This window comes from Lonchura striata, chromosome 1 (genome assembly GCF_046129695.1).
Source record: "Lonchura striata isolate bLonStr1 chromosome 1, bLonStr1.mat, whole genome shotgun sequence".
Lineage (NCBI taxonomy): Eukaryota > Metazoa > Chordata > Aves > Passeriformes > Estrildidae > Lonchura > Lonchura striata.
Genome location: NC_134603.1, coordinates 120,730,840 through 120,757,859, shown reverse-complemented (window position 1 = coordinate 120,757,859; position 27,020 = coordinate 120,730,840). Strand labels below are relative to the sequence as shown.

At 37.5% G+C, this 27,020-nt stretch overlaps 1 protein-coding gene across 6 annotated transcripts in view; it reads right to left on the bottom strand.

Moving 5' to 3' along the window:
* Positions 1 to 27,020, bottom strand: part of SATB1 (SATB homeobox 1) — a 91,854-nt gene that overhangs the window by 26,789 nt on the left and 38,045 nt on the right. For all 6 annotated transcript variants that reach the window (XM_021538125.3, XM_077787181.1, XM_077787207.1 and 3 more), the window contains exons 6-8: positions 19,554 to 19,665; positions 16,779 to 17,233; positions 8,286 to 8,498 (exon numbers count right to left, since the gene is read on the bottom strand). In XM_021538125.3, the coding sequence (XP_021393800.1) occupies positions 8,286 to 8,498; positions 16,779 to 17,233; positions 19,554 to 19,665 (780 nt within the window). The remainder of the gene's footprint in view (positions 1 to 8,285; positions 8,499 to 16,778; positions 17,234 to 19,553; positions 19,666 to 27,020) is intronic.

Sequence of the window (27,020 nt, the reverse complement as noted above, 5' to 3'; positions counted from 1 at the left end):
ATGAGACATTTTTCATTATGAAAAAGTTATTTTCTTCTCTTTCCCTCCCTAAGTAGTTCCTCTTTGCATTTTATTCCTTTTGTCCAATCTTTCTCTAATATTCTTTCAGAGTTTTGCAGAATAAACATTATAAGTCATCTATGGTTCAAGCTACTGGGAAACAGGAAAATTCAGTGCATTGTAACAGGTGAGTGCATCTGAAATATGAGTTACCATTAACAGACCACTGCAAATTTAAATTTTTTAAATTAGGTGGAAACCTGTCAAACAGTCTTGTAGAGACTTGTGAATCCTTACATGATATGTCTGCCCTACACAAATGAAATAAAAATTGTAAGTGCAACATAAAATAATCTCTAATGAAATAGAAATCTGACAGATATATCTTGATTCATGTCTTATGCCCAGTACACTCAAATGCATGATAATGTTGAAAAGTTGTGGCTTTAGATTGAATTAGATTGAATTTTTAAAAATTTATCTTATCAGTTTGGTTCTTAAGCTGTTTTTAAGAGATATTTAGAATAATGCATACTTTAACCACTCCTTCATGAAACCAAGAAAGGACTTTCTTGAAGCTACTGATTCTAGTTGTATTTCACTTACACACATCAAATATTTATTCTTCTTGCAGTCCATATTAAATAAGCACCAAACATGTAAACAAGATAGAATTATTACAGTACCACCTTTATGCTGCATCTGCAGCATTAAGGAAAACAACAAAAAATACATCAGTAGCGACATGCTGTGCAGGAGACTATCCTTTCCTTCATCCTCTGGAAATGATGGAAGTGATGGTTCAACACCAAGCATCATCCCACCAAGGTTAGACTGCAGTTTCTGCAATATCAGTTGAGAGGTACAAAAAATCAGCAGGTACTCAGCTTATCCTACAATATTCTCAGTATTTAAGGATAACGTCTGTCTTTAGCAGTTACTATTGCAAGGCTTGCTCAAGATTAGTGGACCTAATGGGCCACTAATCCTAAAGTGGACCAGAGGAAAGAAAAACTGGATTTCTGCCAAGAACCCACAAGGTGATGATGCAAACAAAATCAAACCTTAAGATTTCAACTCAAACCTACTGATTCATACTGAGGTTACTGAGAGCTGAATTAATTTAGTTATTCTGGAGTTACACAGCTAGTTTAAGACAGTCCTTCAGGCTAATTCTAGGTCTAATGGACAGAGCCTGGCACTTTCAGAAGGTGATTCAGCCTACTCTTAAGTATGTGTCTAAACCCACACTTTCACTATCAGTTTGATCCAGTGCAAGTCAGCATCTTCCTGTGCTCTGAAGTCCCTTGAGGTTCAAAAGGAAACCATGACAACATGATAATTCATCTTCTAATCTCACTCTCTACCATCTTTCATATGTCACAGGTCTCACAATATAGGAGTTGAAGGCTTTGGATGAGAGATGTAGGCAAATCAGCAGCCCATTTTTTCTTAGAAATGCCATGCTCAGTTTGTGGTAGCTATCATCCACAGTACTTTTAATATAAAAAAATCAAGCCCAGAAGCTGAGAGTGCATGCCACTGTTACTGAACGGGATTTGTCCATCAGGCTTTTCAGGAACTGTGCTAACACACGCCCATTTAACTACAAGGGGCAAAACACCAGAAGAACAAGGTGTCCACAAGCACTTCCCCCTTGCCCCCATTAGGGCAGGCATTAGCACTTTCTGCTGTCTGAAAACAAGGGTCCTAAGTAGAAATGGAAATGAAGAAAAATCCAAGTGTGGCATACAGGTAATCGTGATTTTTTTTTCACTTGAAAACAATTAGTACTTTTCAGCCATGCCCTTTTCTGCAGCATGACATTTTACCAGAGACATTGCAGAAGAGGATGGCCAAGCTTGGACCAAAGGCTGCTCAGAAAAATTTGAGGCACCTGGCAGCAGACAGTGAGGAACAGCACCATGAAACTCTCGCCTTCCTACTGCAGAGCAGGAAAAGGTATGCCTCACACCAGACAAATCAATACGGGTCTGCAAGAGCAGGTGCATCTCCTGAACATCATACAGTGAAATAATTTAAAAATACAAAATCAGTGTCAATTTCATAACCTTTAAATAAGAAGGACATGCCTGAAGATAACTGACAACCAGTGGGGATGTTAAACATACAACTGAAGCCAGACTTATTTCTGTACATATAAAAATCAGCCTAAACTAAATTAGAGAATGAAAAAGTGATGGCTTTGTCAACAGGCCTTCTTGAACCTTGGGTTTAAAATCTGGGAAACAAATGTCAGTCCTTCACCCCAAAAATAATTTTAACTTGTAACTAATCTTTGAAAGACCCAAGAGGAAGATGAAAAGATGAAGGTAACCAGCTAGTATACACAAGTCTTTTGGGAAGGAAACACTTTGCTCTTGTGATCTTGATCAAAATGTGTCTCTTTTGTAAGCATTCTGCCTTTTTGATTGCTACTGAGCATCAGAGGATAGCTTCATGTTGTAGCAGTACTTCACAGATCACTTAACTGAGCTATGAACATGCAGACCATCAAAAACCATCACACACCATGCTGTAGACGTAATTTAAACTATGCTACTCAGTCCACACTTCCCAATGTCCAATTTAATATGGATATGCATTTAACCCAAGGGAATTACTGAAAATCCTCATCCTGGTTTGCAAATCACATCTGTCTTTATACAGGTACAATAAATTCAACAGCATCTAATATGTCATCAAAGTTAAAACAAACAAACAAACTCCTATTGCCTTCTGTTGATATTTAATTAGAGAACACTAATTGAATTCAGAAAACACAAATATCTGCATCAAAAAGCAGTATTAGCCCAAAGATCTTCAGGGGAATAAAGTCTTAAAGTTATAAAATAATGGGTTTGTGGATTACCAAGATCTGTGATTTGCAGTCATACCTTCTCCCTCTCCAATTCACTTCATTGGCCAAGTATAAAAATTTTTCTCCTGTGTCTTAATAATTTCTCTTCAAAGATCAGGTGTAGACTCTGGCTGGTCTAGATGGACTATTGGTCTGCTCTGGTCTGATGAATTCCAAGCAATAATGCCAATTAACCTCTTGGAGAATATCTATACATACAACTGATTCATAATTTATACATAAGCAGCATCTAGGCTGTCGTGTTGAATTTAAAATTGAGTTCAAGACAGAGGCTGTTTGAAGCTGGGTTGAAAAAACACCCTCCTCCTCAAAAAAACCCAACAGAAAACAAGAAAGCTCTCAACGGTGCAACTTCAGGACTTGGGAGAGGAGGTGGAAAAAGTATTCATTTTGGAGAGAAGAAAAACAAAACAAAACATAATCCCTCATCTCATCCATACTTAAGCACAACCTCCCACCCCACCTACACCTACAGCCACATTTTCTGTTTAGAAAAGAAACCACAGATCAGCTATTATTTTTTTCCAGTAACCAAATTTTGCAAATACTAACTGAAGAGGGGAGCATTATTTTACAAATGCAACACACTGAGAATCAGGAATTCAGTTGGCCATCTTCCTATCATCAATCAATGTAGTCTTCTAAGAATACTTGAAAAAAAATAACGTTTCCATCTCCTCCTGGCCTACCCAAATATATCTTCTCTTCAAATAAGAATGATTACAGCAGCAAGAAGTTCTGTATTAACTCAATTTTCCTAAAAAAAGGGTAAGTTGTTGTCATAGAAGGAATAACCAGTATGAAGAGGTTTCACAAACATGGAAGTTCCTTCTTTCCCCATCGAAACTGAAACAAAAAAATCTTATATAACACATTCTCATAAGTACTGTTTTAGCTTGGGAACAAAAATCTTCTTTAATCCTGGTTTAGCTTTTAATATTACATTGTACATTAAAATTCATAAAGTAGTTCATTCCAGGCAAAACAAACTACTTTTCAGTTCTGCTCTGCAAATAGCAGAGGAGGTACAATAAATGCTGTTGCTTTCAGAACAGCTTTTATCAGGACAAGGTTTACTACTCCATTATTACAGTGGCGCCTGGAAGTGCAGTTATAGTTAAGTGTCAGGGTTTCCATTAACTCTCCTCCATGGTGGTTTTTGTGGGGGTGGGAGGAGAGGATTGCATTTATTTTGTTCATTTTACTTTCGTTAAAATGCAACTTGGCACAAAGATGATCAACCCAAATCCAAAATTTTGCCAACTTAAAAATAAAAATTTTGCTGGTGGTGATACATGGCACATGCATATGGGACTATGATTCCAGCATAAAGTTTCAGGGAAGCTAGTGTTATCCAGAACTCCTTGCAATGGAGATTCACTGGTCCTCAAACACCATCAAAGTAGTGCTCTCCTAGATATCAGTCTTTCAAAAGTAACACCCTATCTCTAAGACCCAACCCACGATTGCTTTAACTTGAAGGAACTGTAATTTATTTGCAGTTAGAGAGACCAGGACTGTATTTATGAGATGAAGGTTTTGGTCAATGAGTATATAGAACCATGACTCATGCAAGATTTTGGCTACTTCTTAAAACATTGCTTTGTTAAAATAATACTCTGCTCTTGACATTACACATGCTCTATTTTTACACAGGATGATGATGGGCCACAAGAGTTAACACAAATTTTCTTTAGGGAATATGGGTGGCAAGAAAAATTTCTTCCTCAGCTCTGTGGAAATGGAGATTACTTGTCTTGAGAAAAAAGTGTTTGTAACTGCAGGATGGCTAAAAACCTTTAAGCAGAATATTTTGGAAAAGAAAATCTGTAACTTGGCCACCTGTCTCTATCCTGTCAACAAATTGTACAGAGGAGGGGGGAATCATCCTCCCTCCACATCCCAAACTGCCCTGACATAAAGGCCATCCCCCTAGCACCTCATCATCCTCTAAAGTATCCCCAGGTTCTCTCATTTCCACATAACATGCAATAGACTCATTCTCTCAACTTGACCTAGGAATACCCCAAAAAGGCCTCTGTGGGGTGATCTGCAAGATGAAGGTGTTGAAGAATGGGGAGAAATTATTAAAATAAATAGAACACAAATGGACTTTTTCCCTTCTAGATGTCAGAGGTTAAACAACGTCTCCATGCAGTACCTACCTGATGGAGATCCTAATACTTATAAATTCCAGTGCCCCAGGAAAGAGCCTGACAGACAGGCTTCTGCCCCAGGGGTGGCAACTCGAACAATGTCCAAGAGAAAAATCCTTGTGTACGCCGTCTCCTTGTGCTCAGTCCACCAGTGTGGAAGATAGTAGCAGACTTTTACCACTTGACCAGCTTAGAGGGCTATATATGCATCCCAAAAACTCATGCATTAGAGGCTAATGATTTGAATTAAAAAAAAAAAAAAAAAAAGATTTTGCATTTTGTTTAAGTCAGAGAGAAAGGGAGAAGTAACGGGGACAAAGAGCTTCTTAAAGGAGTTCAAAAAATAATTGGAAACAATCCAGATACATTAGCTCAAGTACCAACTAGTAAGAATGCTGTAAAAATGAGATAAATTCAACAGTGTTCCTTCTAAGTCAGGCACCAGGGTTTATGTTTGGTGAGTTACTACTATTCAGTCAGACCTGCAAGGTCACACTTTCCGTTTTTGCATACAAGAGAATGCAAAATTTACACAGAACAAGCTCAGTTGCTAAATGGTTAAGTCTGCTCTACTGTCTGGCCACCAGTTGGCAACACAAAAATGCAAAATAGATCCTTTTCAGGATGTTTATTTTCACATCCTTCCGAAACTGATAACTTGCAATTGCAAAATAAACCTTCATGTGTGGCATATTAGCTCCCATTTTATATGGTTTCATAGTTTAATTGTTTCAAACGTTACACTGGTCTAAAGATTTAATATTAAATATGTTGGCTCTTGTGTAAATTCTGTTGTCAGGATAAACGGTCTGTTTTCTCTTTCAATGGTTATCCGAGAAGCTCACAGTCAAGCTGGAAAAATATTATGCTGTATTCCTGCAAAGTGATCTTTAAATAATTGCTTATAATAAATTTAGTAGTAAGGATGATAGTAGTTTTATTTCCTTAGTATCAAATATACAATAAACTGTGGACATTTTGGGGGAGGTACCACAGTAGCAGTTTGCATTGAAAATTTTGCAGTATCCTGACTGTAATTTATTTCTGCTGTGATTTGTAAAGTTTTACGTGTCAGTGTTACAACTAGGACAATGTCAGTATTATTTCAAGCATCAAGTATTGTAGTTGTCTTACCAACACAGATATTTCAATTTTTAAACTTAGGACTCTGAATGCTTAGCAGCAGGTGAAAATTGCTTCAGATGCTTATAGTGGGGAATTCTGGAAACATGTAAGAAGGTCACAAAGAATCACAACTCAGAGGTTTCTACATTCTAAATCTATTCATTAGGGAAAATGCGTGTGTTTTGCTGAATGACAGAGAACAGCACAACAATTGGAAAAATAAGTGCTTTGTTCTGTAGACCTCAAGTATTAGTCTATAATATTTACTTGTAAAGTTGCTTTCCTTTTGAAAAGAAATAAAACAAAAACATATGCTGTTTCCACTTTGAACTGTCACAATTAGGTTAACTATACTCGGGACTCACACTAAAAAATGAAATGTAATTATGAACAAGAGCACAGTAGAGACAGATAGATTTAGCCCCCCCTTTCCCACCGAATTTGAACTTACAGTATGTTTTGTCAGTTAAGAAAACCCCTAAGTCTCACTTTCTTTCTGGCTGCAAGGGATTTATATAGTTTAAAGTGTGAATTAAATCCAGTACAAGGACTACCTCTGACTTGACATCCTTCTGGAAGGTCCTGTAATTAACTCTGTTCTTTAGCTGTGAAATTGCCCAAGACCACTTGAGACAGAGTGAGACATTACCTTGGCAGAAAGAGATAAGTTAAGAAGGAAGGTTAGCCTTGGCTCTGAATTACCTGGGCTGTGGGGGCAGGTATACATATTAAAACAAACTCAAATGTTATTTTAAACACAGTTATCTCTATTTAACTATTTCCCACAAAAACATTACTATGTAAATAGATTTTTGTCCTTTATCTTGAAGGATATCTATAGTGGAATTTACAGACTAAACTCAGTTAATGATAACAAAACTACACCATTAGTAGTTTGTTTTTTCTGCTAAAAATTTCTTCTCTTGTGAAAAGTACTGCAGCAGGTCAAGGTGATCTTCTGTCCTCCCTCCTACAATTTTGTTATTCATTACTTTAGTGTGGTCCTTAGTATCCATTAGCTGAAGGAAACTTAGAAAAATAATCTCAAGAGGAATTTATAGCATTCTGAACGGGTATAGAACATAGTCACAGTCACAAGCCTATGACTGGATAACAAAAACCTGCTGTTTTTGTCAAAAAATCACCCGTCACAAAATTCCCACAATCCTAAAGCCTTGCTTTGTTTAGCAAAACTGGACTGTGTATACAGCATGATTCCTACATATCTGCAGATCAGTTTGGATTCTCCTTGCATAAGTACAACCTTGAGCCAGAGCAACGCAGAGTATTTCTGAAAATATACAGGATTTGGAGTGAACCATGTTTCTTTGTGGAAATCCTGTGCATTCCTGTGGCTCACAAGCGTTTCTCATATACCTTATAACAAGCATCAGAGTTTCCTTGCTCAACACAAGGACTGCACTATTGAATCTCTCGATCCCACTCTATCAAACTTCGTAATTTTTGAAGAATTAAATCAAAGAAATTTTAGAGAAATCAACAGGAGCTTCATTTTAACAGATACTACATAAAGCTTTAATGAACATATCCAAATCATTCAAAGCAATGGATATAGCAAGCTGTTAAACAGTTGTCAGTAGCTCAAGATGGTAAAAGCGTGACGAGCATTTTGGGATGGGATCTTCTTCCCCTCATCACTTTAGTTTCACCTGTTTGCTTTCTGGAAAAATAATTTTTAAGGTACTAGAAGGTACTCACACTTCTGCTTTCATTCCCTCTCAGTTTAATGGTCCAAATCTTTCAAAATCCCTATCTGAAGCTATAACATTAAGAACCTAAGAATTATAAGAAAAGATGACAGCTAAAAACTATCATCTTCCATGCCCAGTAAAACTTGTACCTCAATAAAATTAGCAAAAAATTCTGTAGAAACCATAATGGATAGAATTTATCTTAAAATTAGAAAATAGGTAGTAATAAAGTGGTACTATCATCCATTATATTTCTTAGATTTAATTTGCAATATGCACCACAAATAATGATTCTGCGAGTGTTTTAAAAGTGCGACAGCGAAAGGTTTCTTCTTTCTCAGAAAGGTCTCACCCAGAGGGACAGTGAGAGAACACAACAAGCAAATCCCAAAGGCAGAGAGAGCGGTTTACTTGTGGAGGCCGGCTGGGCGGTGTGCTTATGAGAGGCGCCGGGCCCATCGCAGAGGCTGCGTTCAAGCTCCTTTCCCTTTCGTCCTGGTAAATTCGATCTCGTTCTGCTTCCGGCAGCTGCAAGAAGTTCTGCATAGCCCGAAGGTTTACCAGCAAGGACTGCGAGGCAGTCTTGGGATCCTCTTCTTTTCGGAGGATTTCTGAGAGCAAGCCCTGTAGGGAAGGAAATAAAAAACTAGGCTTGAGAGTTAGCCTTGGTGAGTGTCTGTAAAACTGCGTTCAGCAAAGCCACTGCTTATCAGTCCTCATTCTTCTTACCACTAGGCTGGGAATGAGAACAGCAAATGCACAGTTCACTCCACATAGGATTATATTAATGGCATTTTAGGTAGCAGAGAAGACAGCCTCAACTGTACCCCTAATTTTATTAAGCACCTGTTTTAAATACAACATAAACTGAACCTTCCTAATAGGTCTTCCTCCTTTTACTGGCTTAACTTGCCATGCTATCTTTCACAGTCCACAGATAATCACGAGACATTAAGGATAAGTGAGATACACTGGGGGGTTCTCAAGCTTCACAGGCAAAATGCATACCCAACCTTAAAAAAAGGCTTTTCCACATTTTTAGCAACTTAAATAGATCTTTGAAAGGATGTGATATTTCACAACTAATCTGAGACTATAAACTTGCAACGTTCCTAAAGTACTGCTTCACTGACTCAGGGCCATATTTTTTATAAGTCAATATTTCTTTCTAAGTGTTGCATACTGGATTTTAACAAGTGAGGAAACTCGCTGGACGCCCCCACATTCCACCTTCTTCTTGCACCTTCCTCTCTCTTCATGAGGGCAACCCTAATCCTCAAACAGTCCATTGCCTGGGATATTTTTATTTAATGTCAACAAGTTCTTGACATCTCCTCTCCCTGCCAGATTCTCCTTCTAAATATGCTGGGCATTCAAAATGCTCTGCTGTCTTGGAGTAACAAGATGGTGATAAGAAAGGTAACTTTTGGAAAAGCAGATGTGAACTACTATTTAGAATAAATATTGTTGCCATGCTGGGAAAGAGAGAGGATTGGCATGGGAGGCTGTTACTCATAGTGTAACAAGGAAACACACATGTAAATTTCAAGAAATAAAATAACCCAATGTTTCTTTTCCTAAAGAACTGTTGTAAGTTATTCAGGATAATGGAGGGGTAAATAGAGAGACAGAAGCAAACAATAAAAAGCCAAAACTAAGATAGGCAATACTGACTGAAAATATATATTCCTAAGGGGGTACAAGAGAATGATATGGCCAAGAGAATCTTTTTGGGAAGTCTGATGCCCACAGCACCTATGGAAGTTGTCACCTCTCTCAAAGGTCTTATCCTATCAGGCAAAAGACCCTTAGGGAGTTGCTGCAAAGCCACTGCTCTCAAGCAGCTGTGCTTAGGCTGGTGTGAGCTCTGCATTTCCCTGAGGTACCAACCACTACACCTCAGCCAGTGTGGTCCTCATGACCCTGTCGGTGACTGCACGTGTAACAGGGAAATGAGATGGAAAAAGCCCAAACAATCTTTCCAGCATTAAGCATGAAAAATATTTCAGAGAAGGAGGATAGAAAAAAAAATCTTGGGGGATTCTTTCTTATCACTTTTCATGAGCCCTCCTATTTTCTGGTATCCAAGCAGAAATTTCTCAGAGGGCAAATAAGTTACTGGCAAAAGTGGCATTTGGGTGATGTTTTGATTTTTTTTCTTAATGGTTAGTCTAATAATAAATTTACTTATTAGCAAACATGAAAAATAGATTTGTGTCTATAATTTTTTTCTACTTTTAAGTACTCAAACCCACAGTTACCAATGCTTGTTAGTGGTAGGGTTGCACAATCCACCTCAAGAGGAGGTACAAAATGATTTTGTTCTACTGGAGACAAGGCAAAGCAGTCTGCAGAGCACAGGATATAGAGAACATAATAGAAAAATTTTGGTTGGAAGGGACCTTTAAGATCATTGTGTCCATCCATTAACTGTGCACTACCAAACCCACCACTAAACCACGTCCCCAAGTGCCACCTTTATATGTCTTTTAGATACCTCCAGGGATGGTTATTCCACCACGTCCCTGTCTGCCTGTTCCAGTGCTGGACAACATTTTTGAAGAAGAAATTCTTTCTAACATCCAATCTAAACATCCCGTGACATAACCTGAGAACATTCTCACTCTGTTGCTTGTTACTTGGCAGAAGAGACCAAAGCCCACATCATTCATCTCCTTATATGTAGTTGTAAACATGTGTGATTTCTGACTGCTTCTGTGCTGGAGACACCTCTCCATGAAAAAATTAGCAAGAAAAATGAAACTCAAGTGGACTGAGCATTGTCAGAAGAAAAGACTCCTTACAAACAGCCACCCCACTGTCAGCCACAGGAAAAGTCCTTAAAAAAATACTTTAGCCCATAATAAAAAATATTTGCTTGTATAAGCCTTAGCCACATAGTGGGCAGCTAAAAAAGTTCGAAATGGCTGGTTTTCTTGTATAACTTTTCCCTCTTCAGTGAAATAAGTAAATATAGTAAATACTGTTTTTTTTTTTTTAAACATCTGCCTGCATTTCCACTGCTACGGGACACCTCTTGATTAGAAATGATACTACTATGCAGTCATTCTCCTCTCTTGCCCAATCACTGTCATGACTCTGATCTGGGAGCAGAGCAGAGGAAAGCGATGCAGAGAGAGGAGGGGAGATGACAGAGCATGAAGAAGGCAAGGAGGAGTTTGCTTCTAGGCTCTAAACCTAAAGGTCAGAATATGTGAGGAAAACCCATGAAAACGAAGATGTAGGCAGTCTTAGAACACAGCTTGCCTGCTTCATATATTATTTCATTGCTACTACTTCAATTTTTGCACAAAACTTTAGCTAGAAGTTGTTAGACAAGATTTACAATGGGAAAAATTCTAGAAAGAAAATACTAGCTCTCACATTCTGGCCTGTGCTGATGCACACAGATTAACTGTTCATTTTACCAGGCTTGAACTGGTTTTCTGGGATACTAGTCTTGGTGTGATCTCCTGATACTGTACCTCAAATTGCATAAAAACTAAGCTTGTTTTGCAAAGAGATTATAAACACTGTTAGGCTCAGAGCCCTCATCACTGTTCCTCACTTGTATTCTCTTTGCAATGGAAATGTATTTTTTTAAAATATTCTCAGGTTCCATTGGAGAAAAAAAAAAGAAAGTTTACATATCATCACAAATATAATTCATTACTAATGGCACAAAAATGTTCAATAAATATTATCAAGGCTTTCAAAAGCTCATTACAAATTCTTTTAAAATGGAGATAAATTAAAGTGTCTGCCAATATGAACAAAAACACTGCCTGTCTGGACCCCAATTTGTCTCCTCCTTGAACATAATCACCGATTCAAATAGATTTTTATCAGTGTGATAGAACTTCAAAGCTTCCAGAAGAAATATGCAATTTGCCCAAAACTTCTGAAAACATGCAGAATATTCCTGAACACTATCCCTCTTGGTTGCAGGGTCCTCCTGTCCCATGTCCAGGTGGAAGATTATTCCCAAACTCCACTCCCAAGCCTGGACCCTAGCCAAGTAAGTTATAAGCAGACACATTTATCTATGTCGCTTAGTAGCAAGAGGAGACCTGTCATATAGTGTAATAGCACCTTTTTACCTTTTATTCAATAGTGATATGGATAGTGTACTTTTTCTTAAATTACACTATGAAGAATTATATGAATACAGTGGCAATTTCTGTTATACTTAAGCAGGCAAATTTCTCTCTACCACATAATTTACAGAACTCAAATTCAATAAAACATTACATGATGGTCCATTACTGTTATCAATTTTGAATAATCCATCTTCATTTTTCATTTTACTGGAAAATAAAGTGTGCCAAAGACAAAGTGGAAGGAAAAAAAAAAAAGTAGTGCCTGAGAAGGTGGTTTGTGTAAACTTAGATTTTGTTTTACAATTACACAGAGCCGTTTAGTGCATCCAAGCATTCTCCTTCGAAATAGCATTTGCCCAGAATTAGCATGAGCACAGTCCTAAATACACAGAAATTTTCACATATGAGAAAAGGCATTATACATGAACAAAAGACAGTACATCCTGACAGCTAATATTTTAAACAAGCATGGGGCTCAAGAAAGAAGGGAGTGAGAAAAGTGAGAAACACTGAGAAATATTCAGAAACCTTCAGATTAAATGTTGCCATTTGTGGGAAAAAGAAAAGCATTAAAATTCAGACACGGAAAAGCAGCAAAAAGCACTCTTCCTTCTTTCATGAAGACAGAGCTATGAGGTCACCTCTGTATAATAGCACCCAAGTCCCTGCAACAAACCTTACAGCTGAAAGTGTACACAGAGACAGGCAGCCCCCAGTTCCAGTTCCAACCACAACCCTGACTAACATAATTCCTTTCTCGCACAGTGCAGGCTCATCACCTTGCCATGCACCAGGCTAAGCTACACCTTCCAGTCAAATGTCAGACTGGCTGTGGGAACCCAAGCCTTTTGCTTCCTGACTCATGCTAACATTTAAAAACACACAACACAAATGGGAGAGAAGTTTATTTATTTGTTTAGGGCTCTGAGGGCAGTTCAGTCCAACAAATGTTGATGTTGCACTCCAGCTTTAAGAACAAAACAGAGACATCAGGAGGAACCTCTCTGCTGACAGAGGTCTGTGGCACCACACTTTGGGGGGCTACCCCAGTGCATCATCACTGTCACCATGGCTGCTTGGGGCTACCCAGGGCAACAAACTGATCACAAATATAATTTTCTAGCTTTCAAAGCACAAGAAAATACTGAACTTGCTCTTTCAAGACAGTAAAGATATCTGCTCAGTCCAATGACATCAGCTAAACCAAAATATTTTATTTATTAATTTGATGAACTGGCAACAGAAACATAAGTGTCTCAATTTAACAAAATTATCCTGGTAGACTGGTGACCTTTGGACACCTTGCTTGAGGTGAAACTCAGATCTGCCAGCGCAAGTACTAACTCAACAAAGTTTTCCACAGTGTGCTGAAAAGAGGTGCTAACAGGATTCAACCTGTTTCTTTGCCTCCAGTGAGTTGGAACCACAACTACTGAAGGACATGCAAAACTTCAGACCCTACTGTAATCTGAAGACTTCCTAGAAGGACCATAGAGAAATTCCTCCCACCAAAACTTCTGCTCCTTGCAACAGTTGTCTTATTGTGCCTGTATAGATGTGAAAGTTTCATTCAAGTTATAGGTAGGTATCTGGACCTTGATTAAAGTTTACAAGGCACATTCCTGAGAATTTAGTTTTGAAATTACCATTCGGAATGTACAGGTAGGGAGGAAATTATTCAAGAACACATTAGTCACACTCTTTCTTAAGGACACACTTCTAAGGTGTAGCTAAGGGGTTTTTTTTCTGCTTTATAGATATTTAGTAACAGTAAAAAAAGACACTCAGTTGTCAGGAGTATTTTTGCCAAATCCTTGGATTGTGGAAGGAGAGAAATATTTCTAGTTGACATTTTTGCAGCAAATAAAAAATCTTGAAAATTAGGATTAAGTGTTGACTTACACTGGTATAAAATTCCCATCCAATAATCATCACCAAATTTTTTATTCCTATTGTAGAGCCTAAATCTGAAAAACAAAAGCATCTTCAGCCAATTTCAAAGTCCATTTTATTGCCTAAATATTAAGCTAAGTAATTCTTAATTTATAGATTGCTTCCTTCCTTAACTTTTACAGTGAAAACAAATCTCTCCCCTCATCTAAGACTGTATTTTGACACCAGGACTTTCTTGCACAGAACTCCTAACTGGTTTCAGAGACTTCTTATGTCTTTAGAAACTGAAGGCATGATATGGTCCCTGGACACGGCTCAGATATGCTTATGACAGTTTCAAAAATGTCAGTGGCAAGCCTGAGTTAGCTTTCTATCTCAGAAAACACAACATGAATTTAAACAAGCATTTTCACTTTTCCAGAAAAAAAAAAATTGCTTAGGGTATCACATCACTATTAGAAAATAACTCCTCAACAGCATCAGTTATTAAAGTACTATCTGAATTTTAGCTCAGTGTTATGTATCCTTGAATAAGCTGTGAGAAATTCAGAAATACAGCAAGCAGTACAAATTTTTAAAGTTTTCATGTAAGAATTGCTGGTACCTGTGTTTACCCTTGGATATTAGCTATCACTGTGGGTAAAATTAACAATTTCCAAGTTTGTAAAGATGAAATGCACCTGCAACAAACTCCTCTGTATTTCAGTGGGGCTTTGCTTCATATGAAAAGTAAGCTGAGATATTTCTTGGCAAAACTGGGGTTGACACTCTCCAGGCCCTAGTATTTTTCCTTTTTGCTCCTTATGTTTGCCACAAAACATAACAAATACTGCAAAATCTTACCTAGCTAACTGTGAATACTAACTTGATTAGCAAAAACAACTTGTGGGATGTAGGTATACTGCTCTGTGTTCTTTCATATAGATTTGATTGAAAATTGCCAAAATATATGGGTGTATTTCCTATCACTTTAAGGAATTGTTTTCAATGTTCATTTTGGGGTTTCCTCCCAGTTCTGGGTCACTCTCAACACATTTTACCAAGCTGGTTAACCACAAAGTCTGGGGAAGAATTGAACTTTAAACAAATATTTAATAACATTTGTAGTAGGAAAAATACATAGCAATACATATTTTAATATATATTTAGTGAAATAATACGAATAGTAAAGAATCAGTATTTGCACTAGAAATCTTTTTCTCCAGTTGCATTTATCACATCGAAAGAGCATTTTCTCCTACTCTGTCATATAAATTCAATGTCCAGTCAAAAGCAATCATTTTTGTAATGCAGGTAACAAGTACTGCTTATGCAAAAAAAAAAAAAAACAAAAAAAAGGCTGTATGCAAAACTAGCTGACAAAAAACTGACCACTTCAGAGAGGGGAAAACTCAGATTAAACAATGTGCTTTTATGCAAACCTGAGAAAGAAGTAAATATAAAATAAAGTTTATTTCCTGAATTACTTGCTTGCCTTTTTGTCCAGGTAAGATGGCAGCTGCAAACCACTGTAACATGAAGGTACCACTATTGCTTTAATACTTTAGAGTATTAATAATTAAATTTTTAAACATTGTATGAAGCAAGACTCACTTATTTGTGAGTATAACAGCTAACACTGTCTGGACCTAACTTAATGCAAATAATTTAATGAGTTCATGTAACCCATGAAATTTGGCATGAGAGGCCAGATCTGGAAAACCTCCTCTGATGTAAAGGGGAAACACACACACACAGAGCCCTACAGAGAATTCACACAATGACTCTACTTTCATTTAGCTAAAGGAGGATGTAAAATATTGTAAGGCAATAGTAATTCAGAACAATTATAAATGACATGCTGATTCAAACATCCACCAGAGCATATGAAACAGAATTTTTATTCTCTAAGCTATGCAGGTAGAAACAAAAACATTTCAAGAGAAGCTCAATTTATGATATTTTTGTTATACTATAATCTACAATGGGCAAATTGTTCCCTGTGTTTTCATTTAAAAACAGGGAACCCAAAGCAAATTTACCTATGCCTTTTTAAAATCTTTCCCATTTTACAAAGTCCTATTAAGAAAATTTATTTTGTGTTATAACATACTTCTAAAATTTTGAGATCTTATTATTTGCATCCAATATACTGACATTTCTTCCATAATTTCTGCTTGATTAAATTCCATGCAACATGGCATTAAGTTAAATTCATAGAGCAGAATAAATTATAACAGGGTTAGCTTCTAAAACAGGTGTAAAAAATAACACATTTTAGTGTTACTTATCAGCTTTGCTAGGGCTGGCTTTTTCTGCATTGAAGAGCTGAAGTATATGTTCTGACGTGGACACCAGCAAGCTCAGCAACTACTGTTTTTGAAACAAACTACAAAAATACATGAAGAAAGTAGATGATCTAGAGATAAAGCTTTTAATTTTTAATCTTTTCAGAAGCCTGAAAAGATGCTATTAGGACTTTCACTGGGAAATAATAAAAATAAATGCAAGTACAGATAAAAGACCATCTCCAGTACACCTGTGAAAGAAGCCAGGTTGTTCAGTGCATGCAGGTGGTCAGAGCGGGTACAACTCTACAACACAAAAGGCAATCTGCTGGGTGACTTTGTGAATGGTTCTGCATAGATCTGTTAATTTCCTTTACTGGGAAAATCAGCTATTCATAAACCATCACAACTGGAGAGGAACCATGCTTCCTGTAAGAACAGTGGATATTTCCACAAACCAATCCCTGAGGATTTCAGTACTGTGTCAATATGAACAGTGATCCTGCAAGAAAGCATGGTTCCTTCATAGGAGCTAAGTGAGAAGGTAGAAGTGAGAAGACAGACTTAGAAGATGGCAATTACTAATTAGAGAGAGAAAGAAGGGACTCTTAGACTTAAAATAAATAAGAAAAAAGATGACTGACCTGAGTTCGGTTAAAAGCCACACGTGCAAATACTGCCTGTGAGATTCCTGCTCGTTTCAATTCATCACGGACCCACTGGTAGATTTCGGAAGACACCTCTGTGTTCGTTGAGACCTGCTGCTCCAACGGCTTGTTCATGGATCTACTGACAGGAGGAGGGTGGTTCAAGTACTGTTGGTTTAAGGACTGCTGGGCTAGAAGTCTGTTCACTGCATACTGCTGGTTCAGCAACTGGGCCATTACCAGCTGCTGATTTACCAGCTGAGGGCTAATGGGAGTAGATACAAGTCCAGGGTGCAGGTTTGGAAGCGGGGTCCGAACTGATGGTTGACTACCATGAGAAAGCTGAACAGGAGATGGAGGCTGTTCGGCTGTGTTCCCTGGGACTGGCTGCTGACCGAAGTTGACATGGTTGGCACCTTGCTGGGATAGTTCAGAAAGGCTATCCATCTCAACTACAGCAGAAAAGAAACATTGAAAAGGCCAACATCAGACCGAAAATCTCAACCTTGACTGTCCTCACAAGACATGCTAACAAAAATAAATAAATCTTAAATGATGCAATGCAACGTAACCATGAGGGTTGTTGCATCCCACTGTGACAGAACAGAGGGGACTTTGGACATAGCAGTAACGAACTAGAAATGGGGCAAAGACAAGAGACAAAACCCACTCTATGCTGCAGATAATGCAGGTGAAACAGCAAGTGCATCTGTGCAAAGGGTAAGGAGGGCTTCTGTGGGAAAACACGTCCCAGCCAGAGAGACAGAAACCCTCAGTGGCTGGTTTTGCTCCTCCCATGAGGTCCTTGCCATGACATCTGCAGTTCCCAGCCACAGGAAATCTGTAATAAGCAGGGTGAGGTGCAGACCTCCCTATGCTCTGCTAATTTCTAGATGCTGCATCAATTGTATGGGACTGCTAGGAACTAGTATAATTTATGTAAATTACACAGATGGGCTGCTTTATCTTGCAACCATGTATGCATGGTTTTTTTCAGTGACTTGCAACATGGTTGAATTTTTTTCTTATATTAACTCATCTGTGTTTGACACACCCTCCTTTTTAAATAACAGCACAGTTTTTTAAACTACAAGAGTTTTTCCAGTTCCCTTCCTGTGAATGATTAAACAATATAAAATAACTCAAGGTTGACATGAAGGAGTCTCCTTTTTATCAGAGTTTGTAAGATTTTTTATTCTAGAGCTTTAGCAGCTCTTGTCTGGAAATAGCCTTAAGAAAATAAGCTTTATTTAAAAACCAGAAGTCCAGTATTTTCACAAAAGTCTTGTAGTAATTTTTTTTTCTTATACTAGTAAGGCTTTTTTTTTTCAAGGCAGTATCTGAGCTTGTCACAGTACTTATGATCTCCACTAACAGTCATCAGTGCAAGGCCACCCTTTCCTTCACAAGTATCAGAGCTGGATGAAGAAATCAGCACTTGGATTCCTATCTGCATCCCCATCTTCCTCCCCTGTCTTATCACATGCAGAAATTTGATAAATAAAAAGGAAGTCAGTTGTTCTGCATAGAGTTCTGGTTTCCATAACCTGGATCAATACCCAAGCAGAGGCCCAGCTTCTCCTCACACATGTAGCTTTGGAGGCAATGCTGCCTCTTCTGCCAGTATTAGTTTACACAAGAATACACAAACACACATTTTCTGTTTGCTGGCTTCACTGGCTCCAAATGAATGGAAGATGAACCTGTCCTGTCAGACCATTTAAGTAAAATTTTGCAGGGGCTGCTCCATGCATGAGCACTGCTGCAAAGGATGTGGGAGAGGCTGCTGTGGAAAGGTCACTCTGCCCATTGGCCACTCTGCTGCCTCACACATGGACCATCTGAAACTGAGTGAAGTCTTACCACTAAATTTGGTGGTCTCAGAAGAAGGGTTCCATGTTGCACAGAAGGTACAAAGCAGATTAAGGAAAGAAGCTGCCTTTTTTCACTCAGGGAAAGTAGAGATCAACCCAAGTGGGCCATTCACTCGGAACAGTAATTCAAGCAATTATCACAAAAGTGATGCATTGTCTTCATTACAGCCTTAAGCTATAAAAGGCAAGGAACCCGTTTGGGTAGATGAATGATTTTGCCTCAAATACTGAAAGCTAAGTCAAGCTCAAAATTCAATCCAAATTGAGGTCCTATTTCTCCATTCTGTTGAAATCTGTATAGAAATTTTCTGACATAAAATGTTCAAAATTATGTGAACAGGTTTAAGAAAGATAAAAGGTATCACAGAATTGATAGAATTTTTTTCTCCAATAATTTACCTGTGCTTACTACAACAAGCAAACAATTGTCCCAACCATTATTTGCTAAAATTAATTGAAATTAGGGTCCCAAGGTTAGAGAAAGATATGAATTTATAAAATTACAGCATTATTGCTGGAAGGTAGTGATAGCTGTAGAAGTGTGTTTCTTTAAATATACATTAGCCAGCACAAGAAAAAAGATACATACATTAAAAAATCAGTTCGTCACAGTTCCAGGAACAGGTTTTCTAAACAATTATTCTGGGTAGTAGAAGATCTCTAGATTTACAGAATGACAGCTTTACATCTCTGGCAACCCAAGTCAGCTTGGCTGTTTCAATAGCAAATATTTATTTAAATGAATTCTTTCACTATATATGTACTTTCTACATCTACTCATCAAAAGCATCCTAAACTTATCGTGAAGGGAACTGGCTTCTTATATGACTGTGACAGACCTCAATGTGACACATAATGGTATGTAACCACCATCAAGGCAATTTTTTTTTTTGCTTACCCATCATATCTTTTGCCTTCTTGAAATGTTTATACCACCTTCCAAATTCCTGACATTTTGCTGCTGAGACATTTGCATAGTAAGTGCTGTTCACAATGGAAGAAATCATACTCTGTGTGAAAAGGGGAGAAGAAAAAAAAATCTGTAATACAGAGCAGTACAAGTCAAAGCACAAATTATTTCAATTGTTGAACCAATATATTTTAAAAGTTTGAGAACAATATTGCATCCTATCATCCAAAACCTTTTAAAAAACTCATTAATTGAGCATGAAAACAAACCAAGGCATATTGTAAATGGGAGCAAAAATAGCAGATGTACTAAGGGAGCAACAAAGTTATCGACCAAGAAACATGAAGCAATGGGATGGGCTCTGGACAGAAGATGCTAATCTTTAAAGTGAATTTTGTTCATCCTATTTCTGCTTTTAAATTTGATTGACCCTTCACATACCACACAGGCATACAGTTCCTACACTGCCTTTACAAATGCAAGCAGTGACCCAAGTTACCCATGTCCAGTTCCTCTGTGCCACTTATCACAAAGTAGACACCAAAAAAATCATAGGATAAAACTTCATATGAATGACCTATGAATAGGATAAAATAAGGAGTTTATAGTAGAATAAAATATGTATCTAATAACCCAAGATGAACCCTTGTTTTTTCTAAACAGGGTATTTTAAGTGATTTACAGGCTTATGAAAAGCTTATTGTCATGTCTAATTCTGTAACTGAATATTAGCTGTAACATAGACCAAAGGAAGATCAAGATAATTTTTTTTCTCAAAGGTTCTCGAGATATCAGATAGCTACAGTGAGAAATTTACCTTCTGCTCAGTTTTGACCAATTTTAAGATAGTGGAATTTACAATGCATAAAACTTTCAGTTCCAGTACATTCTTTTACAAATCAATTAAGACTAAGCCTTGTAAAATGAGATAATACTCCAACTTGAACAACAAAATTAGCAAATATAATTTCAACAGACTGAACTTTGCCACCCTTTAAATTTCTATGTGGAAAGTAGCTACTTTTGGCTTAGCTACAAGAATTGTCCAGTGTATCAAAACAGCAATGACAGTCAAGAAGACAAAGCCTTGATTATTACATTTTTTCACTATTCAGCACGTAACATTTAGATATATTTGTGCTGTCTGAAGAATCATTTAGAGCATCAACCCTTTGTTACACCGACAACAATAGCCAATGAAGAGTCTGAAGTAAAAATACAAAAAAATGTTACTGTAAATTTTCTTTTAAAAGGGTAGTTCAATTTCTGACTAAAAGTACCTTCCTTACTGATATTAGTGAAGTTCATTATAACCATTTTCTAAGGCATTGCACAGTAGCAAGCTGATCGTGGAGGCTCAGAACTGCTAGAGTGAGGCAGCATTATTTATGTATGCCAAATGTGGATATCCCCTACTCACCAGGCAGGTATTTTAATGTTTCTCCGAATCACCAAAATTTTTGCCATTTCTTGATACTAATCTGGCATTTATGAAACTAGCTAGAAGTCTTTTGTCAGTGGTATAAAAGAAGAGTGAAATTTTAATAGACTACCACAAGTCTAGCCTGAATAACCAGAACCAAGCTCAGCTGAACCCAATTCCAACTTCCATTATAACAGCATTATACTTACTGCTTAATATGTACAATATTATCTTTTAGGGTCTTTTACAGATCAAACCATCTTAAACATGGGCACACGATACATAAGGTGTGATTTTAAAATTCCTGTGGATCTGAACTGGCAAATTATATGACTGCACAGACTACTGCAGATCTGTATGCGCAAAATGGGGAACTGCACCTGTCAGAGGCCATCATCCCATACCACCTCATGTGTATTTTGCAGATGTCATTTAGACTTCAAGGTGCGTTTCTCTTATTTTACTTTGCCCCTTTCAGATGTGTTTTCCTGCCCAACTAACTTAAAGTATGAAAACACATATATTAATTTTAGTAAATTACCTGTTATTGAAGATGTTTGTCTAAGATTTCCTAGTGCTCCCTTCCATGTCATTTCACAAAAACAATACACAAATGACATGGCAGTTTGCAACACATCCCCTGCTTCTTCAGGAATACATATAATAAAGTTACTTTACAACCAAATAGGGGACTGGTCTGTTTAAGAAACACTGCTGGGAGTTTTAGCTTCTCTGACACAATGTGAATTTCAAGCTTTGATGGCTAACACTGTGATGGCACTCCTGCTCTACAAAGTACATTAAAAAAAAAAAAAAAAGACAGACATTATAAACACATTTAAAAATGAAAATTATCCTGCATTTTCTTTGAGAACACTTCATGCAAACATTCAAGTGATATTACCTACGCTAAGAATCCTCATCAGGAGGAATCAATGATTTATTTACTAATTCACTGAAGGCAAAATTTTACAAGCCAGATAAAATATTATTACCTTGTTAACTCAGAAAATATCTTGACAACACTGAATTTCATTGTCTCTATTCTTTATTTATTGTCGTCAAACGTGCAGTCACATCAGTGCAGAGAGATGCACTTGCCTATAGAAATTTCCTGTTGCTATAGAATTCTTGTACATTTTAATACCTATCTACATATATAAATGTCTGGTATGCTTATGGCCTAAAACTTAAGATTAATCCTAGGAATTAGTGGTCTTCAGAGATTCACGACCTAGACTGAAGGCATATTGATGCTTTTCATATTACCTGGGTCATTACAAATGAGGAGTTCCCCACGCCTTGAATTATCAATAATCAAAATCAATATTATTGTGTTTGAAGCAGATCATATCCTGGTACTACTGCACATATCCTCCTTATTTGTGAGGCACAGAGGCAGATGCCCTCCCCACAGAAGGATGACGAATATAAATATATCATACAAATATTCAAATGCATCACATGCATCATTCACAATCAGATTTCTTTTTCACATGTTGCAAAGAAAATTGAGAGAATGCAAAAACTGTTCACAGATACACAATCTTAACTTATCTCCTTGTAGTTTATCCATAAAACTAAGTTGTGAGCCTTCAAAATCTCAAATTTCCCTCTTTTCCCTCTCCCATATCTCCCTCCCCCCAACCACATCACTCGCAGTCATGTTCTGAGAATCGGGAGATCTCATCTGAAATGGTGCCACCTTCACAGAAATCCCACTATTCTGGAATGATACCATCTGCTGCAGCCCAAGTGCTCTTTTTTTAGCCAAATAAGTTAATTATAATTAGGCATCCAACAACTGTGTGAAGGTAGGGGTAGAATTTGTTCTGAGGTTCAGCTGAGGTTCACCCAGCGTAGATTGAACCAAATCCCATTTTCTCTGGAAGATTAAATACCAGAGATTAAATACCAGACACCATCTTTTTCTCAAAGAAGTTGGGGAAGTCCCTGGGGAAATATCATAAATCTCAAGCAGGAATCGTTTCATATGCCCATCAAACAAAACCCAATAAAATGGTAGCATCAGACACCTTTTGTTTTGTGCCAGAATCTAACGCAAGGTGCATCCTGCAAGATACGGGAAGGACCCGAGCCTCTCATGCTGGCTCATTGCTGCAGCCACCGCAGCAGGTGCTTCAAGGGAGGCATTTCTGAGTCATTGCCTCTAACACTGCTCTTCAACCAGGTGAAGTGCTGCTTGATCATCGCTAAAAGTATACTGTTGTCCTTTTTGCAAAACAACAAAAACAATGTTAATCAGGTTAATTCAATCATCTAAACCAAAACTGTTCATGCTTTTCTGCCAAATCAACCAACCACAGCAAAATCTGTTATCAGTGATTGCTCAGCTTCCAGTCAAAAAAGCTTTTAACCCCCACAGTCCCAAAACTTCCACTAAATAACCTTAAAATTATTTTTATATGGGCAGAATAAGGTTGTTTTCATGCCTCATGAAGGGGTACTTGGGCTGCAGTATTTACACAGAGCAAATACATGCTAACAGACTTAGGAAAGAGTAACAGACACAGCAGCTTCCTAGAACAACTCGGCTGAATTAGATATCAGGGATTCCTTTGCAATTTAAACATTTTTCTCAAAAGAAGCACTGCAACCAAAACTTATTTAGGCCTTCCAGGTTGTTTAACTAGGAGAAAAAAATCTGAGCTTTTTCGCAACTCGTTCATTGGTGTTTAAAGCTTCAAGCCTGTTCAGTGGAAGGGGCAAGGGCTGCAACAACTTATTTACACAATTATCTAAATACGATTAAACAGCTGATGGACAAATATTAAACTGGAAAATGTATAGTCATTTCAGCTTAATGTAATCCCCTTTCTGTAAACACCCAAGATGATTTTTTTCAACCAGAACAGTCCTGACATCTCATAAGCCTAAGGGTGAATAGCAAGAGATTGTTTTTGATAGTTATAAATATTCAAAAGACATGCAGACCATCTGCTTTCATAATACAGGTAAAGCAAGACTGAAATGGTGACTGCTGTATAAAAATGGTTCTTTTAACAAAGTCTTCCTCTCCTCGAAAACTATAAAGACAGATGTCAAAAACTGTTTACACAGGGTAATCAGGAGCGTGCAAAATGTAATATTCCTTTTACACACAGTGCTTGCTAAAGAGATTTTTTTTTTCTTTTTCTTCCCATCTGTGTGTTGCAACACATTTCTACAAGTTAAAAACATTTTTTCAAACAGAGATCTCATGAATACCCAAAAACATGCTATCTGGTTTCTGAATGCTAATTAATTTCAACTAAGGAATCTGATTTTTTTTTTCTGTAGAAAGGAATGTAAGCTTTTGAAATGGAGTATTTCAACAATGATAGACACTGAAAACAGAACACCCTACAAGTTTAATTTTGCAATAGTTTGACACTGGCTATTTTCACAACTGTTTTACATGCAAACCTGCATCTGCTAAATCTGACTATAAGACAGGCAGCAACTATCCTCTCACTTTTTAAATGAGATTTACGTTTTACTATTTATCAAGTTTTTCAGTATAAAGCCTTGTAACAACATAATGGTTTTGTAAAGTGGTAAGTAGAAGATACCTCAACTTATAAACAGAATATGAACAGTGCTGCCCGTAAACCCTACAGTCAATTTTCAGAGCTGAAACACTAATCTTGACAGTACCCTTTTAATGTATTATATTAATGGTACAGAGGCATTAAGCACCTTTTTTATAATTCTCAATAAAATGAACATTTACTGAACAATCTGTCAAACCACTGGCTCCATTTTTTAAAGCCAAACTTTTAAGACTTTATTCTATTTTGTCTCCCATAAATCCTCTGCTTTACATCCCTAGACACCAACAGGGAGGCATGTTCCAGTGCTGAAAACTTAACATGCTTTTTAAAAAAAAAATTAAAAGAGAAAAGCTATGAGCCTTTGTCTCTAGACCTAGTTTAAATAGTGATAAAGTTGCAGAACAGAACTTAAAGATTTGGGGGCAGATGAGGGGGGATCTTTTCATAAAGGACAGAGAAACTTTGTTTCCCCTATTCTAGCCACTATCAGTGGCTTTTGTTTGCATGGAAATAGCAAGCATCAGCTATAACAGAAGCCAAACTCTTATGAGTGCTTATTTCTCAGGAGGCTCCATGTCAACCTTTTTTCAAATGAGAAGGGAACATTGAAGCCCCAACCAGATAACACAAGATTATCCCCAAGTCAAAAGATTTTAGCCTGCCTGAGCCTATGCCAGACCATGTACTGCAAAAACCCAACCAGGGCACAATGTCGTTCCTAGTGTTATGGCATGGCAGAGAAATATCATCTGCCATTCTGAATAAAAGCAGACCAAATATATCCAGCCACTAGCTGTTTTTTGAGCAAGAAATCCTGACACAGACAGTTTAACTGCATACAAAGAATTATGTTAAATTCCTTGGTCCATTAGCTTGAACTATAGCAAATAATGCAATGGAATTTGTTGTCATATGCCCTATAAACATGTAGGATCAGAGAAAAACCCACAGATGGACAGAGAAGAAAAAAACTTTTGTTTGTGCCTTTGGCACTGCACTTGGATGGCTTTCTGACCTCCATACTGTTGCCAGGGTCAGGAGAGTAAGGATCTGCATGGCAAATGCTGGTCATATAAGTTAAATTTAATAAAAGGCAGATTTACAGTGATGGCACAAGCATTTCTTCCAATACATTAGTATGCCTTTCCTCCTTTCTCCTATCCTTGAAAAACCGAAATTATCTCCTCCTCCTTTTCTGTCTTACGTTGTCTTTAAGTATAAATGTATGTATTAATGTAAACATAGAGCTACATTGGTGTAAGGAGGGAAGATATAAAACTAAAAGAACCCAAATTATATATACATATATACACATATATTTATATATGGATAGAAATATACCCACACATGGGAAGATTTTGAAAATCAGATATGAGGATTCAGCATCTGAAGGAACTGATCCCTGCACTATTTTTACCATTCTGTAATGTAAATTCCCAGTTGCTGCATGACAGAGCAGCATTCTCCCAATGTTTTCTGAGCATCTCCCACTGATGGATATAAATAAAGCTCAAATAAAAAGCTGCTTCCCAAGATACTACTCTTATATCTACAAAGGTTAAAAGCTTAAAAGAGAAAAAGATAGGTAGGTGGGAAATGTTAATTCAGATTTGAAGAACTTCATAACTGCGTTACAAGCTTCATGGCACAGTGCCTTAGACTAAAAAAATTTAAAAAAAAAGAAATAAAATTAAGTCAGAACCTCAACCTATAAAAGATAAGGAGACATAATGCATTTTTGTCTTCATTGTCAGATGTCCAACACAAATCTTTTCAAGAATCCTGATTCTACTGCACACAATTTGTACATGGCAGATCCTTAGTAGTTGAAGTCCTGGCTAAACCCTTCCTAAAAACAACCTGGATAAAATACAGAATGCAAAATAACCAGTATTTAATAAGGTAATTCTTGGTTTGCTTCACAGAATGAAAATGAAATTGAGGGGTGAGTTATTACACCCTAAGGTTTTGATTATGCAAGTGCCTTTGCCAGCAAAGCCCTGAAATTTGAGAGTTCCATGGGTAAGAAATGTGCTATCCATTTCAGCCAGGAATCCATTTGAAAGAGCTGTTATGAAATGAATAGATTGCTTTAAACTTCTCTTTCAGCTTGAGCTGGGGATGCATGTTTTCAGGAGCTCTCCCTATTGGTGCCCACCACAACATTATCTTGTACAGGCAGAATTTCTGCTGGATGAAGACAAACCCAGGAGCCGTGCTCCAATGTGGGCTGGCCTTTAAGTCCACAGAACCAGAATTAAGCTACTCCACAGTAAGATACATCCCTCCCTACCAGTTCTGTGTGGTGGCAGCCTCAGCCTCTCTCCAGAAGGCTGCTTTTCCTACACTAGGCTATGTACTACACAAAGCCTGTGCACCTGCAGTCACCTCTTCTAGGGATGCAATGAATGGGACTAGGGGAAACTAGAAACCAAGAGGACAATCCAAAGAACCCAAGATACAAACCAGCATTTCTTT